At 45.8% G+C, this 17,380-nt stretch overlaps 1 protein-coding gene across 1 annotated transcript in view; it reads left to right on the plus strand.

Moving 5' to 3' along the window:
* The window catches only part of RORC (RAR related orphan receptor C), a 90,586-nt gene that overhangs the window by 38,961 nt on the left and 34,245 nt on the right, over positions 1–17,380 (plus strand). The window contains exon 2 of the mRNA XM_053368943.1: positions 1,108–1,137. Within this exon, the coding sequence (XP_053224918.1) occupies positions 1,108–1,137 (30 nt within the window). The remainder of the gene's footprint in view (positions 1–1,107; positions 1,138–17,380) is intronic.

The following is a 17,380-nucleotide window of genomic DNA, read 5'->3' on the forward strand; positions in this document are numbered from 1 at the left end:
CAACTGAAACAGACAAATCCTACAATCCCAACTTTCTGTTAATCAATCTCCCACCTCACACTTTTCGGGGCTATGCCCTAAAAGGGATTTGTTGTGCTAAGACAACAAAGCACTTGAACCCACTCTGAATTATACCATCCTAACTTTCCCGTCTGCCCTTAGATCAGGAGAAGCTGCTCCCATCTTGCAAACTAGTGGCAATATGGAGCCTAAGGTAAAGGGACCCCTGACCATTAGGTCCAGTCGTGGCCGACTCTGGAATTGCGGCGCTCATCTTGCTTTATTGGCCGAGGGAGCCAGTGTACAGCTTCTGGGTCATGTGGCCAGCAGGACTAAGCCACTTCTGGCAAACCAGAGCAGCGCACGGAAATGCCGTTTACCTTCCCGCCGGAGTGGTGCCTATTTATCTACTTGCACTTTCATGTGCTTTCGAACTGCTAGGTTGGCAGGAGCAGGGACCGAACAACGGGAGCTCACCCCGTCACGGGGATTCAAACCGCTGACCTTCTGATCGGCAAGTCTTAGGCTCTGTGGTTTAACCCACAGCACCACCCGCGTCCCTAATATGGAGCCTAAAAACCCGGTATTTTCTGCTCCCTGAAAAAGCAATTTTGGTACGTCAAATACCAAACTCTGGACTTCTCTCTTCCACAGACCTCTGCCCTTTTCCGTCCTTACCTCTTGGTTTCTCGGCCACTTTGCCTCTTTGCTGCTATCCCCTAGATCTGCTTCCTCCTTAATATCTGGGGACCGGACCTCGCCTGAGCATGCCCCACTCTGCCCGCCCCTCTCCCCCTCCTTCCCACCACCCCGTCTCGTTTCCCTTCAGCAAAGTTCTTTCCAGCCAAACTTTCCCAGTCGCTCTGAGCAGGTGGAGTGTTTGCTTTAATTCCATAGCCAACCTTTTCATGGCTTGCCGAACATTTCATGACATCACAGCAGCTTGGCCAATAGCAGGCCAGGGCTGTGGGCGAAGATATTTCACGAGGCAGGCAGGCAGGCAGGCAGCTTACGTTCCTTTGGACCATTGGTTTGTGTTTGGTTTCATTTATTTATTTCTTGAAAACAAACGAACCTATCTTAACTCGCCCTCTTCTTGATTCACAGGGTCAGCAGCAATGAAGAAGACACACACGTGTGAGTAGAATTTCATTATTTGTTGGGTTTGGTAGGAAGATGGTAGCTTTTTTAAAAAAAAGGAAAGGTGTTGCAAGTCCATGAAATTACCAGATTTTTCCTGCCCCTCGCTCCTCAGCTCACCCCGATCTCTGAGCAAGTGCAGACTACCCACTATTCAACAACAGGTTAACCACAGCGGAGGGTGTAAGCACTTAGAAAGTCTCTCCCCTGTATCTTCCTGGCAGCTGCTAAGCACTTTGCAACAACTGGTGAGTTCCTTTGTGAGTTAATGATCGGCAGCTGCAAACGCAACGCTCAAATGCTTTAAAAAGAACAGCGTCCTGGGGTAATAATAATAATAATAATAATAATAATAATAATAATAATAATTATTATTATTATTATTATTATTTATTTATACCCCACCCATCTGGCTGGGTTTCCCCAGCCACTCTGGGCGGCTTCCAACAAAACACTAAAATACAATAACCTATTAAACATTAAAAGCTTCCCTAAACAGGGCTGCCTTCAGATGTCTTCTAAAAGTCTGGTAGTTGTTCTTCTCCTTGACATCTGCTGGGAGGGCGTTCCATAGGGCAGGTGCCACCACCGAGAAGGCCCTCTGCCTGGTTCCCTGTAACTTGGCTTCTCGCAGGGAGGGAACCGCCAGAAGCCCCTCAGCGCTGGACCTCAGTGTCAGGGCAGAATGATGGGGGTGGAGACGCTCCTTCAGGTCTACTGGACCGAGGCCGTTTAGGGCTTTAAAGGTCAGCACCTTTAAAGGATCTCGCAAGCAGGTCTTGAAATCCATTAGTGACACAGAGAGCTGTCTCACACCAAGCCAAGGCCATTGGCCCATCTAGATCAGGACTCCCTTCATTGACGGGCAGAGGTTCTTCAGGATTCCAGACCAGGGTGGTCCTTACCTGGAAGTGCCAAGGATCAGCCTTCAGAAACTGGCATTTGCAGGTAAAGTGTCACCGCACATGGAGGCTCCATTCAGCAGTTGTGGCTTGGCGACCATCTACGGCCCGTTCCTCTGTGTATTTGTCAAATAGGTTAGGGTGCAGCCTTCCCCAGCCTATGGTCCTCCAGCTATTGCTGAGCTGTAGCTCTCAATATCCTTGAGAGTTGGCCAGAATGGCTGGGGCTGATGGGAGTTGGAGTTCACGAACATCATAGAACTACAACGCCCATCATCCTTGCCTGTTGCCCACGCTGACTGAAGCTGACAGGAGATGTAGTCCAATGGTGTTCTTTGACTCCAACTCCCATCGGCTCCTGCAAACATGGCCAGCAGGGATGGTCGGACCACCAATGTTCTTGGACTCCACCTCCCATCAGCCCTAACCAACATGGCCAGGAGTACTAACTTGGCCCCACAACTGTGGGTCCCCGGGGCCATGGGTACTGTGAACCTGGCACCGAGTTGAGTTGGTAAAACTTTATTCGCATTAGCCAATGGCCATAGCAACAGTAAAACATTACAGTATAAAGGAAATTTGATAAAAGAGCACAATTTAAAGTCCTGAATTAGCAGTCATTTAGTGGCCCTTATTCTGATTTCCCCTGCTATGAACCTGGCAACCTTTGCTGTTATCTGCTCATTTTGATCTGATAGACGAAAGGCCATCATGGCAGTGGCTGAGCGCCCTGGGGTGGTTAGTACAAGTGGGGTGGTGATATCGTTCCCCAGGTCTTTGTAGAGAGCGCAAGACAGGAGGACGTGTGCCGCTGTTTCGGTGCTACCATCTCCACAGGGGCAAAGACGTTTCTCAGGCGGGATCTTTTGGAATTGACCCTCAAGTACCGCAGATGACAAAACATCCAGTCTTGCAAGTGTAAAAGCACGTCTGTATTTTGGGATAATAAATTTGTGCAGATATGGGGCCAGAGAATCAAAATGGAGAGGTGGAAAATGAACATACCAAGGGCAGAATTTCCTTATAGTGGCCAGGTTGTTCTGATGCTCAATGTCTTTTAGACGTTGACCAGTTAGACTGTTTGCTTTAGCAGGGCCCATAGTGAGTAGGTGTTGTGGGGATAGGCCACAAGAGTGAAGTTTTTGATAGACGGTTTTAAGCCAGGCACTTTTATGGGAGTCTTGAAGTACTAGGGATAGTAAACAAGGGGGATTTGAGTTTAGGCAGAGCCAGAAGTTAAGAGTTGTTTGCCAAGTCCGTACTTCTACTGAAGGGAGACTTGCCTCCAGTCTCAATGATGCGTTTGGGATGCATGGCAGTACAGTACAGAGAAAAATCTGCCTTAGGAACTTTGATTGAACAGCTTCCAAAGTGCTAAGATGGTTACCAGTCCAAATCTGAGCCCCGTATAATAGCTGTGCTAGGGGTTTAGCTTGGAAGACTTCTAGGGCTGATGGTATATGGTTGCCACCCTTTGCATGGAAAAGGCGAGTCAAAGTCTTGGCACTTTGGGATGGTTTTTTTTTTTTTTTGCACATTTTTGTTGTGCTGCCTATGACCCTGTGGACTGGAAGATAAGGCCCAAATACTTGAAAGCGTTGACCTGTTTGATTGGCTGATTGTCCATACGTCAACTGTGGGGCCTCTATTTTCTTGAGTAAACCATAACTTTGGTTTTCTGATAGTTTACAACCAGGTGTTCTCTCTGGCAATACACACTGAGAATTTTCTTATCAGTCTTTTTAGGCCTATTTCTGTTTGGGATAAGAGGACCGCATCATCAGCATATAATAGTACAGAGATTGGTTTTGAGGCCAGTTTAGGGGCATGGAGATTTGTGGGTGCCTAGACCCTTCATGGGGAATTTGTGGATCCTCAGTGCTGTTGCGGTTGCTCGAGAGTAACCAGGCAGGACTCCGACCTGTGTTTTACAAGCTTTATTTTGGTGCAAACTATTTACAGTGAAGAGCCCCAAAGCTCATGTCTGGCTCAATCGCTAGCAGAATCCGGGAGTGGTCTTTTCTTGGACCTCCCCCAACATAAGAGTTTCGTTACCCCCAGCTGTCTCCTCCCCTCTCTGTGCCCCAAACTACTGCGCAGGATGGGCGATGGCAAGGGCGTGTTTCCCTCCTGTCCAGCTTGCCCACAAACGGTGTTAAGGCTCCCACCAGCATCCTCTGGTCCTTGCCTCTCTTCCCCACTGGAGGTGGGGCTTTCCTCCTCCCCAGAAGAGGAACTGCTTTGCAAGATTTTCGGAGGCTCCCTGTAACACAACTGCCCCTCCATCTCTCGCCTCTGAGCCGATGGCAGTTCCCTGACACTCGGGCACCCAGGGCCCCAGGGAGTTGGCACCTATGAACATGGCCAAAGGTCAAGGATGATGGGAATTGGAGTCCATTGGCTTGTCTAGCTTGGAACTGTCTATTCAGACCACTGGTCCTGCTGGTTGCCAGGAGCCAGTGTCCAGCCACCTTCAACAAGGTTGTGCCAATGGGGCCTTGTCTTTCCTTGTTCTGTTGCAGCACCTTGTGCTCAGTTGCTTTTTTCTTGACGCCCCAGGACCTACTTTCTTTCCACCTCCGGTGCCTCTGTGGGTTGAGGCTGGTAGGGGAGAGAAATGGGGACACTGGCGTATTTCCCCCTCTTATTTGGTGCCTGGAACAAGATCTGTGTGGTGGGCCCCTTCCTGTCGCTGTGGGATGCAGATCAGCACCACGGTTCTCTGCACGACGGGATGCGGTTGGGCTCGCCCAAGCGCTGAGCGGGGCTCCATCTCGGGAAACAAAGGGCGTCCTGGCCTGACGTCGTGCTTTGCGGTGGGAGGGGGGTGTTTGACCTCGATAAACAGGGAGGGCGAGGCGGGTCGGCCACGTCAGATGTGTCAAAACAAGGGTGCAGGCCTTGAGTTTTGGGGCCCACCTTGTCTCGCCCCTTGTTTTCACCATGGCCAAATGTAGCCATGGCTGCCATGTTGGGTGGATGGACAAACTTGTGGAGGAGAGGGCTTTGTTTTTGTTTAGTCGTTTAGTCGTGTCCGCCTCTTCGTGACCCCCTGGACCAGAGCACACCAGGCACTCCTGTCTTCCACTGCCTCCTGCAGTTTGGTGAAACTCATGCTGGTAGCTTCAAGAACACTGTCCCACCATCTCGTCCTCTGTCGTCCCCTTCTCCTTGTGCCCTCCATCTTTCCCAACATCAAGATCTTTTCCAGGGAGTCTTCTCTTCTCATGAGGTGGCCAAAGTCTTGGAGCCTCAGCTTCAGGATCTGTCCTTCCAGTGAGCACTCAGGGCTGATTTCCTTCAGAAAGGAGAGGTTTGATCTTCTTGCAGTCCATGGGACTCTCAAGAGTCCCCTTCAAAAGCATCCATTCTTCGGCGATCAGCCTTCTTGATGGTCCAGCTCTCACTTCCATACATCACTACTGGGAAAACCATGGCTTTAACTACACGGACCTTTGTCGGCAGGGTGATGTCTCTACTTTTTAAGATGCTGTCTAGGTTTGTCCTTGCTTTTCTCCCAAGAAGCAGGCGTCTTTTAATTTCGTGACGGCTGTCACCATCTGCAGTGATCATGGAGCCTAAGAAAGTAAAATCTCTCACTGGCTCCATTTCTTCCCCTTCTATTTGCCAGGAGGTGATGGGACCAGTGGCCATGATCTTCGTTTTTTTGATGTTGAGCTTCAAACCATATTTTGCGCTCTCCTCTTTCACCCTCACCAATGGCTATTAGCCACGATTTCTATGTTCTGCCCTCACTGTTGGAGGCAGTCATGCTTATGGAAACCGCAGGAGGGGAGAGGACCTCTTGTACTCAAATCCCGGTGCGGGTTTGGCATAATGGGCATCTGGTTGGCCACTGTGAGCACAGGACCCTGGACTAGATGGGCCACCCGCTTGATCCAGCAGGGCTCTCCATATGTTCAGGTGCCCCAAAGAACCAAGGAATTGAGATAAACTGCCTCTGGACCTGGAGGTTCCATAACAATCTCAGAAGAGCCTGCAGGCCAAAGGGGACCCATCTAGTCCTGCATCCCTGAATCTCGCAACATCCATTGCGTGTTCTTCCCCCCCCCCTTTTTAATAGTAAATTTTATTGGTATTTTCCACACAACAACAACACGAAAAATATCAAAAAATAACAATACACAAAACACAAAAACCAGCATACAAAAAAACCCAAATCCATACCTTACAAGTTAATAATATAAACACTAAAAGGAAAAACAAACATTGACTTCCACCAATCCCACAGCACCTCCTTTATCTCCCATTGTGTCTTCCTGTTTTCCTTATCATCTCTATCCTAGCATATAGATATAAATCCCTCTTTCTTATCTTTTTACTTCACAAGGTTATTCCAGACTCTGCCAGATTTCTGTCCTCGAACCTTGGCTTTTAAGGTATTCATTTAGACACTCCCGTTCCTTTTTCACTTCACTTTTGGGTTTTTGTCTTGTTATATCTGTCAATTTGGCTAATTCTAAATATTCTGAAAGCTTACATAACCACTCTCCCCTTGTGGGTAGCTGATTCCCTTTCCAATACTTAGCCACCAGGATTCTTGCTTCAGACGTCGTGTCTAAGAAAAATTTAGTTTTGTCTTTTGGAATATCATCATTTAAAATTCCTAAAAGGAATGCCTCTGGCCTTTTACTATATGATATTCTTAGTATTTTCATTATTTCTTCGTGGATCATGCTCCGAAATTTCCCAATTTTGGGGCATGTCCACCACATATGGTAGAAGGTTCCTTTTTGTTTCTTGCATCTCCAGCACTTATTATTATATGTTTTATTCATTTTTGCCAGCCTTTCTGGCACCAGGTACCACTGCATGTTCATGAGTTTGAGCGTCATGAGGGAGGGAGAAAAACTGGTACCACCAGTAACGTTTTCCTTTCTGATCTGAGTGCTGGACAGATGTGCTGTTGGGGTGCTATTTGTGGGGAGAAATCTCCCTAAATGGGCAGCCACACACTTCCTTTCTCCTTCTTCTCCTTCTCCTTCTTTACTTCCATATTTGGAGTCCTTTCTTGACACTCCAGAAATGGCTGTACGCTGCGCATCCGGAACGCTTGGTTTTAGCCCCATCAACTGTGCGCACGCAATCAGTGGTGTCCGAAGGGGTCCCAGGTCTGAAGACCTCTTGCTCGAAACTGCAGGAGCGAGGAGAGTTCAGCTGTTGCGCTTGAGTCCTGTTTGAAGAGTTTGGATTTGATATCCCACCTTTCACTCCCCTTCAGGAGTCTCAAAGCGGCTCACATTCTCCTTTCCCTTCCTCCCCCACAACAAACACTCTGTGAGGTGAGTGGGGCTGAGAGACTTCAGAGAAGTGTGACTGGCCCAAGGTCACCCAGCAGCTGCATGTGGAGGAGCAGAGACGTGAACCTGGTTCACCACATTACGAGACTACCGCTCTTAACCACTACACCACAGTGGCTTCTCTTTGGGGACCACTGTGTTAAGTCACTGTGGGAACGAGGTGCTGGAGCAATGCATCTCTGGCCTGATCCAGCCTTTGGAACCAGGCATTTTGGGCCATATCACACCGATTCGGCTCCGGTTTTTCCCAGTTGCTTACTTGTTTCCAGGCCCAAATCTGGGCACTGATTTTTAACCCTTAAACATCCTGAGCTGGAGTGTGGTACTTTTGGCCATCCCAGGGACAACGTTGCCATCGCGGCCAACCCTTGACGTGACTTTCCCCTTGAAACAGAAAGCCACATTCCAGCCTCAGAGTTTTCTGTGCTCGCCATCTCCCGCCTCAGACCCTCTCATCCATCCACGCCCCCCCCCCAAAACGGAAACTTTTCTTGTGGCTTTTTCATCTTCTCTCTGCCTTTCTCTTTGGCCTTTTGTGGGTTTGGAACTTTCCAACTCGCTGCTGTCTCTCTCTCTTATCCCCCCCCCCAAAAAAAATTACAACCGGAGTTTCTGATTGGCCGTTGGGAGCGCCAGTCTGTGGGGTGCTGCGTCACCTGTCAGTCTGCTGATGATGCTGCCTTTTTTAAAAAAGGAAATCTGACTACACACACACACACACACACCAAAAGCGCTTCTGGCTCATTGCAGCTGATGCCCAGAGACGAACAGGTGTCGCAGAGTCAAACCGCTGACAGTCCCCTTCCCCACAAGCCATCTTCACCATGCGAGGTATGTGGGGAGAGGTTGGGGGAGGCAAAGCGACTGCTTCGGGCCACCTGTTGGCTTACAGCCGGCGCCAGAGCAATGGGGGGTTTGATGGGACCCCCAGAAACCCATAACGGAGCGGAGCCAGGGCTGCAGGATGCCACCTGTGGCTTTAAAGCCAGCTCCAGAGCCCAGAACAATCGGGCTGTGTGTGTGTGTGTGTGTGTGTATTTGCACTGAATTTTTCAAACGTTTTCACGGTAACCTTCAAATCAAATGCATTGTTTCCTAAGTTGACTTTCTCACCTTCACCTCCACAGTGTTTTTCCTCACACCTTTTCTACTGCATTATATCTTTGTCTATCACAAAACAATGTTTCTCTATTGAAGTTGTTATTTTATCATTTTTCTTCCCTGCTTTTATCTCAAATACTGCCAACGATTTGACACTCACTCTCTCTCTCTCTCTCTCTCTCTCTCTCTCTCTATATATATATAGTGGTACCTCGGGTTACATACGCTTCAGGTTACAGACTCCGCTAACCCAGAAATAGTACCTTGGGTTAAGAACTTTGCTTCAGGATGAGAACAGAAATCGTGCAGTGGCGGCAAGAGGCCCCATTAGCTAAAGTGGTGCTTCAGGTTAAGAACTGTTAGAGGTTAAGAACGGACCTCTGGAACGAATTAAGTACTTAACTTGAGGTACCACTGTATATATATGTGTGTGTATATATATATATAGTCATTTAGTTGTGTCCGACTCTTCCTGACCCCCTGGACCAGAGCACGCCAGGCACTCCTGTCTTCCACTGCCTCCCGCAGTTTGGTCAAACTCATACTGGTCGCTTCGACAACACTGTCCCACCATCTCGTCCTCCGTCGTCCCCTTCTCCTTGTGCCCTCCATCTTTCCCAACATCAGGGTCTTTTCCAGGGAGTCTTCTCTTCTCATGAGGTGGCCAAAGTCTTGGAGCCTCAGCTTCAGGATCTGTCCTTCCAGTGAGCACTCAGGGCTGATTTCCTTCAGAATGGAGAGGTTTGATCTTCTTGCAGTCCATGGGACTCTCAAGAGTCTCCTCCAGCACCATAATTCAAAAGCATCAATTCTTCGGCGAGATATATATATAGTCCACGAAAGTCCTCTATGAAGAGTTGGTCATTTTGGTCTCTAAATTTCGCTGTTTCTGCATAGTCCATTGCTTTCAAAAACCACTCATAGAATCATAGAATCATAGAATCATAGAGTTGGAAGAGACCACAAGGGCCATCGAGTCCAACCCCCTGCCAAGCAGGAAACACCATCAGAGCACTCCTGACATATGGTTGTCAAGCCTCTGCTTAAAGACCTCCAAAGAAGGAGACTCCACCACACTCCTTGGCAGCAAATTCCACTGTCAAATAGCTCTTACTGTCAGGAAGTTCTTCCTAATGTTTAGGTGGAATCTTCTTTCTTGTAGTTTGTATCCATTGCTCCGTGTCCGCTTCTCTGGAGCAGCAGAAAACAACCTTTCTCCCTCCTCTATGTGACATCCTTTTATATATTTGAACATGGCTATCATATCACCCCTTAACCTCCTTCCTTTGTTGGAACTGCCTCTTCTTCCCATTTCTGTGCATATAATATTCTAGCTGCCGTTGTCACAGACATAAATAGTTTGATCACTCTCTTTGGGACAGCTGTCCCTATTATACATGTCAGGAAAAGGTCTGGTCTTTTGGAAATACCCATTTAAACAGGTTCTTCATTATATTATATTTTCCCCCAAACTTTTTGGTTATGTACATATCCACCACATGGAACAATCATGTTTTTTTATGGGACCCCCAAAGGCCCAATCCCTGAGCAGGGCCAAAGTTGTGGCTTTCCTAATTTAAGGGCTGGAACCCCCTTCAAAACAATAATAATGCTAATATTGCTGGTGAGCTGATAACGGTGTGCAATGCTGAATTTCTTGCCTACATTCCTGGAGGCTGTAGAGTAGGGATTTGGCGAGAAATTTGAATTGTATGTATAGCTTATATATAAACCGTACGCGTGTTTTACATTTGTCTGATCCTGTTTGGCTGCAACCTGTGTTTGGTTGCCTTGTTAATCAGATTGAATTCAAACTGGTTCACACGGAAAGGTGATCCGGACCTAATTTATACTTTCCTAGCCGAAACTTCGCCGTCCTTTGAAATTCGCACACTTGCGAATTTTGCAGTCTGGTTCTCCAGCCAGCATTGCATCAAAAAGAAAAAAAAGGCATATGCACATTGGTAAAAATGAGATATGCACCCCCCAAAAGTGTCATGTTCGGGAATACAGGGAAACGGCTTTGCCAAAATGCGCGTTGGGGAAAATATTTGCCCATGTGTCTGTTAGGAGAAATTTGCACAAGAAGGCTAGTGAATTTTCATGAGGACATTTCATTTCATTTTAAATCTCAAATTTTTGGATTTTATGGTCCTTGGTTAAACACCTTGGTCATAATATTAGCTCTGGAATTTATGGGTGCAGATTATAGATGTTTCCAATGAAGGAAGAAAATGCCACCTCACATCCCTGTCTATTGCAGGGACGGGGCCGTGGGGTTTTTCTTGGCGAGACCCCGACTGTAGTGGGCTTAAGTTACAAGGGGGCAGATTTTGGCTGAAAGTTCTCAGCAGTTCAGAGCAATTCAGCAGTTGCCAAAAGGGTTGTGGTGAACTCTCTCTCTCACCGTAGCTCTTCCAGATGGGCAGCCGTCCGTCAGGGAGGACCTAACTCTCGATATCTGGCATTGAGCAGTTGGTTTGACTAGATGGCTTTACAAGGACCCCTTCTCTGGCACTGCCGTTATTTAAAAAGCAAAAGCAAATACTAAAAGTGATCATCACTTTTTTTTAGCCTTCGGGATACTTTTTGATGTATCTTGGTCATACAGTCACTGAAAGTCAGTGCAAGTTTGCTCTTATTCTCTCCATTTTACGGATGAAAGGAAACAGCGGTAGTTTAATTCGCGACCGCTTCACATATCTGTGCTGCATCAAGATTTGCAATGGGAGTTTGCCTGTTTCTTGCTGGTATTCGGCATTCGACACAGTCGAAAATGACAGGGGGAATTTAAAACCGTTTCCTTCTAGTAATGAATCACAGGTTGTTTCTCTACACACCCCAGTTAAAATATTCTCACCCTCATAAAATGCAGGTATATTTAATTCAAATCAGGCTCATGCATATTCTGTTCTTTCTGGGGGGGGCGTTGCTGAGTCGTGTTACAACATGTTGATTTTCCTGGGTTGGGGGGCAAATATATTTTTCTTTCTCCACGGCCTGGCCATCAAGAAGTCTCTTGAGTCAGCCTCTCCCCAGATCTCCTCCTTTCGCAAAGACAACCTGAGTTTTTCAGGGTTAAATGCAGCACCCCCAGTCGGTCAGGTGTGAAACTCTTGTTGGGTAGAATCATGGTTTTAATGCTATTAGTGGACTACCATTGATCTGCACTTGACAAAGGAGAAAGGAGGGACCAGGTCCTCTCCCTCCAAGGACCTGTAAAAAATGGATGCCAGGGAGACGGCAGAAAGAGCCGAAGGTGAACAGAACAAGCTTCTGTGTCTGATTAACATGGACTTAAGGTTAGGGTCAGTAGGAGGGTGCCTGCCGTTATAATTTGCCCTTTTGAAAATGGTAGGCAAACTGAAACTTGGCCATCCTTTATCATTTGCATTTCTCTGAATTTTGCAGTGCAGTCTTCCCTCCATGCAATGTCTCCAAAGAGGCATATAACTGGGGCTACGGGTGTGTGAAAATGCATGTTTGTGACAGTAGCTTACAAAAACGCATTAAAATTAAGGGAAATCGCTTTGCAAGCATTTGCATATTGGACAAAATTGCAACAGTGTATACGAGGCAAAATCTGCAGATGGCTTTAATTGAGGGCTTCTTTCAAAAATTGTCAAACTGATATGGAAATGCAGGAAAATGAACTTGAGACTGGGGGAAAATGAGAAACCGAGAGGAGCCAAAATGGACAGATTTGCCCATCCCCAGTTTTGAGTATGTCTTAGTAAGAACTGCCCTACCTTACAAAATTGTTGTTCGATCCATGCAGAGCTTGCACTACTCTTAAAATCAGTATATAACTTCTTTCCAAAAGAAGGTCAGGATCGAGCCCATCCACTTAATTTATAGCCACACTTTTCTGAATTTCAGTAGAAGATGTATTTCTAATATCCAGCACTGTCTTATGTAACTGAAGCTATTCATATTTTCTTAACTCTGTCACACTCCCACATGCTTTAATCTTCCTGCATCTGGACCACAAATATTTCTCTGTGTTGTTGTTTTTTTAAAAAAATGTGTCATCTTTAAAGCTAATTGTTTGAATTAACTACTAATTCGGCGTGTTTCTCTGCGCTCTGAAAGTCATTCTTAAACTATTTTTATTAGTCTTGGCCTCTTCAAAAGGGCTCTTATGAAACAGTTCTATGTTTAGGCAATTAAAAAAAATCTAAAATTAAAATATTTGGTGCTAGTCCTGAAGGTGTTTTAGCGGGGGGGGGGGGCTCAGATTCAATATAAAGTGGTCTGTATGATTTTGTGGAGTTTAGCAAATGCCCAGGCAAGTATCTACAGGCGGGAACTGAAACTTGAATCTTGAAACTGGTTGCCGCTAGTCCTGATGGAGAGGTGACAAATTCAGAAGAAAGCTGGGTTGTTTCATTTTGTCATACTTAGTAATAGCAGTTAGTAAGGAGCTCTGATAACCTTGAATGAATGGATTATTTGTTGTGGTCGCTGAGCAATAGAAGTGAATACACAATTAAACTATGCAACTGGTTAAAACAAGACGCAAATATAATGGTGGTTATCTTCATGAGGACTTGGGGGGGGAAAGAAAAGAAATCAATCTCTAACTGATGCATAAATGTTGGGAACTGAGCTCAAAACAAAAAAATGAGGTAGTCCTCAACACCTATTTCAGCCTTAAAAACGAGCAATGTTGTTTCAAAACATGAAATCACACAAATCAGCATTGTGAATCTTCCAAAATCAACAGCACCCAGGAACCACATGTTGGCAAAATACCAATGGTTTCATCCAGCGAAGTCCCATTTACCCATTGAAATTAAGACGCCTGACTCAGTCGTGTATATGAACTTCAGTGGGTCTACTCAGCGTAGGACTAGCATCGAATACCACCTGTACATTCCACCCCACTAGGAACTGACCCGAAAAATTGTCCAGATCTGAATGTATTTTGCAGCCGTCTCAGTAATACAGGAAGAAGTGTCCCTTAACCAAAAATATACCTAATCTATAGAAAGGAGCTCTTAAATCAGGCATCCCCAAACTGTTTAGGGACTAGAACTCCCATCATCCCTAGCTAACAGGACCAGTGGTCAGGGATGATGGGAATTGTAGTCCCAAAAAATCTGGAGGGCCGAGTTTGGCGGTGCCTGTCTTAAATAGAGGGAGAATCGACCTCTCTCTCTCTGCACTCCCTATGCAAGTTATGATGCAAAAGGACTTGATCGGCAGCCTATTGCTCCAGCTCCACTCAGACAAAAGCATCTGTTAACTCCAGTCTTCTCAAATCGTCCATTTATACAGGAAGCTGTGTTCTAGTGGGTCAGACCACTGGTCTATCTACCTCAGTATTGTATACACTGACTGTCAGCGACTCTCCCAAGAGAAGCTGAAAAAACAATGCTGTCCAGGGTTGTAAAGACTGCAGAGAGAATAATTGGGTGCCCTCTTCCCACCTTGGATCAAATCTATACTTCCAGGTGCCATAAGAAAGCTGCAGAGATCGCGCAGGACAGTGCGCACCCCGGAAATGATCTCTTTCAGCTTCTGCCTTCTGGAAGAAGGTCCAGGGTTAGAAAGACTAGGACTAGCCGCCTGAGAAACAGTTTCTATCCAAACGTGATTTTGGTTTTAAACGCAGCATAAGGGGTCTCTATAGTATAGTGTATTTTAAAATGGGGTTTCAGAGTTTTTAGGGGGTTTTGAATGTTTTATGTAGCTTTTATGTAGTTTTATGTAGTTTTATGTAGTTTTTCAATTTCATTGTTCTGCATGGGACAATGACAATAAAGATATCTTATAATCGTATAATTTCAGGCAGGAGATTTCTCCCAGCCCTACCAGAAGATGCTAGGAGTGAACTGGGAACCTTCTGTGTGCAAAGCAGATGTTCACTTAACTACAACCCTTAAATTATCAATTTCAGAAGGGAACGCATTGTGATGAGTGAGCACAGACGGTGGTTAATTTATGCTACTATGAAGCTCTACTGATCCCATAATTCAGGGATTCCTCAGCTTCAGTGATGCTGCAGATTGTAAGTTTTCTAACTTTCACAGGCCGGGAGTATTGGGCCCTGTCTTGAAGCATGATTTCCCAACACATCTGGAGAGAGGAGACTCTTCTCCATCTCTTTTTCATCCATTGACGGAAGTCTTGAGAACCTTCTTTGCTAGGAGGTCAAAGAGCAAAGCCAAGCCCAGGAACATTGCAAAAGGAGAATTATAACCCAAATAGTTTGGGAGAAAGGCAGGATATAAATGCATTAAATAAATAAAAATAAATTGGATCAGCGGGAGAGTATTATTGGGTGTTGATTATGGTTGTTTTTATTTTTGCTGCAACATTTTGGGTTGCATTATTTTTTTAAAAAACACAGACATTTGGAAAACAGAATGGGAATGTATGTCTCCTCCCCCGCCTGAAGAACTATTTTTCTCCACAAATTCCTCCAGGTTATTTGAGATCTGTTAGAGAAGCATTGATAACTTCCCCATATATAACATCTGGAAGGATGAGTCCCTTAATATCACAAGCATGTATATGTTCAGCCCATTATGGCCTCTGCTTTAAAAGCAGCTTCTAATTTTTGTTGTTGCTGGGGCGACTGTGGTTGGGCAAAAGTGTCAATTTCAGTTTCTCATTTTTTTCCCTTCATTTTTCCACTGCAAAGTTCAGTTCTGCACATTCCCACATCAGTCTGTGATTGTTATTTTTCAAAAAGGAAAGGTCCCACTGAATATCCGTCAGTGTTATTGTGAATGTTTCTTCTAATATCCACAAATTTGTGTAGCATTTTGCCAATGCATCCATTTTTTTTCCAAAAACACAGCACAGCTTTGTGCGCCATTTTCACATTCATATGGCTTTCTATGCACATTTTATTCTAGCAACTTCCTTTTTGTATACAAAAAGATCTGCTTTACAAATCTCTGAGAAGGACGGATTTAGGAGGATGGATTTATTTTGAATTCCTGTATCGTTTTGCAAAGTTCAGCATAGGCCGGTCCACTGTTAGGTGTGAAATGGATTGCATTTCTCCCCTCACTCCTACATACAACATGACCCAAGTTTTACGTCATTCTGATCTTTGCCTTTTTATTTTATTCCTACCTTTGCTCTTCAGACACCTCTTTGAGAGTGTTTTGCTTTCTTGATTTAGCGGTGCAGGGTCGCATTAAATGGGAGTCCTACTGAGAGTTAATGAGCGCAGCTACCGTAGGTTCGTTAATTTCAGTCGCTATAAGCTGAGCAATTGGACACAACACTGATAAGTTTGTGTATGATGCTGATGATGCTACAAAAGATACCTGAAGGAGTGTTTCCACCCCCATCGTTCTGCCCGGAAACTGAGGTCCAGCTCCGAGGGCCTTCTGGCGGTTCCCTCATTGCGAGAAGCCATGTTACAGGGAACCAGGCAGAGGGCCTTCTCAGTGGTGGCACCCGCCCTGTGAAATGCCCTCCCACCAGATTTCAAAGAGAAAAATAACAACCAAACTTTTAGAAGACATCTGAAGGCAGCCCTGTTTAGGGAAGCTTTTAATGTTTAATAGGCTATTGTATTTTAATATTCTGTTGGAAGCCGCCCAGAGTGGCTGGGGAAACCCAGCCAGATGTGCAGGGTATAAATAATAAATTATTATTATTATTATTAAATAGGAATTCACCTAGGTCAGGGATGAGGAATCTGGGGGTCTCTATACATTGCTAGGCTTTCATAATCCCTGACTGCTAGCTATGCAAACTGATGGGACTTAGAGTCCAACAACATCTGTCTCCACCAACACCACCACTTGTTTAAGCCCACATTTAAATCTCTGCTAGGACTTCCAAAACCTTCGCTTCGACTCAGCGGTACCCTCTTTCGCTTGCCCCGTCCGCAAGTTTGTTCTCAAGGAAACACTTTGCGCTTGAGTTAACAACATCGTTCCCGCTCCCCACAACTTAAATTTTCGGCAGGCGCCCAGAAACCAGAAAAGTCGTTCCTTCGGCAATCTCCCCAAAAGGAGATCACTGCTCACTCTGCTTAAATCCTTTCTGTGCGCAAAACGCCTCTCTCCGGGGTTTTGAAAAGGGTGTGAAGACTTCAAAATTAGTTGCCACCTTCCGTTTTTCTACGTGTGGTGAAATGGGCACCGGTTTTTTACAGCTCCCCCCCTTGCTTTCCTTCTCAACCCCCCCCAACCCACACTTTCCTTCCCACTCTCTGTTCTGAGAAATAAACGCCTTTCGTCTGTGTCAGATAAAATCTGCTTGGCTAATCTGTCACAGCCTATCTGATGAGAGGTAGGGGATCCCAAGGTTTTGCAAAAGGTCATGGGCAAGTTTAATTTTAGTGTGTATAGTTTTAATTTTATATTGCTGATTGCGGCTGTTCTCTCTCCCCATCCCCAATTCCTCATAGTTGTTCCCTTCATTGTTCCCTTTACCTTCCTGCACAATTTACAATTGCCAGCTGGGACTGGTGAGAGCACAGTGACCCCTGGTGGCCTAAAGGTTCTTCGCAACGGGTGGCCCTGATCCCAAGATCTTCCGCTTTGCATTTGGACAGGGCGAGGGAGAAGGTCTTCCACGGGTGCTTGGGAACCTGGATGCTTCCGATTCAGTAGGGCAGCATTCTTATGCCCCTATTTAAATCTGTCTTCCATTCAGAGCCATGAGGACTCGAATCCCACCCCTGGAATCAAATAACATGCAAATAAGATGCTAAACCTACTTTATAGTCCATTATGTTTGTGGAAGTGGCTTTTGTGTCATAGGAAAGCTCAAATATCATGTGGAATTAAACAGGGAAACACATTTTTAATGGAATCGAAAAACACTGAATCGTATAATTGTAGAGTTGTAAGGGACCCCAGTGGGATGCGGGTGGCACTGTTGGGACGCGGGTGGCGCTGTGGGTAAAAGCCTCAGCGCCTAGGACTTGCCGATCCAAAGGTC

The sequence above is a fragment of the Podarcis raffonei genome, chromosome 16 (genome assembly GCF_027172205.1).
Source record: "Podarcis raffonei isolate rPodRaf1 chromosome 16, rPodRaf1.pri, whole genome shotgun sequence".
NCBI lineage: Eukaryota > Metazoa > Chordata > Lepidosauria > Squamata > Lacertidae > Podarcis > Podarcis raffonei.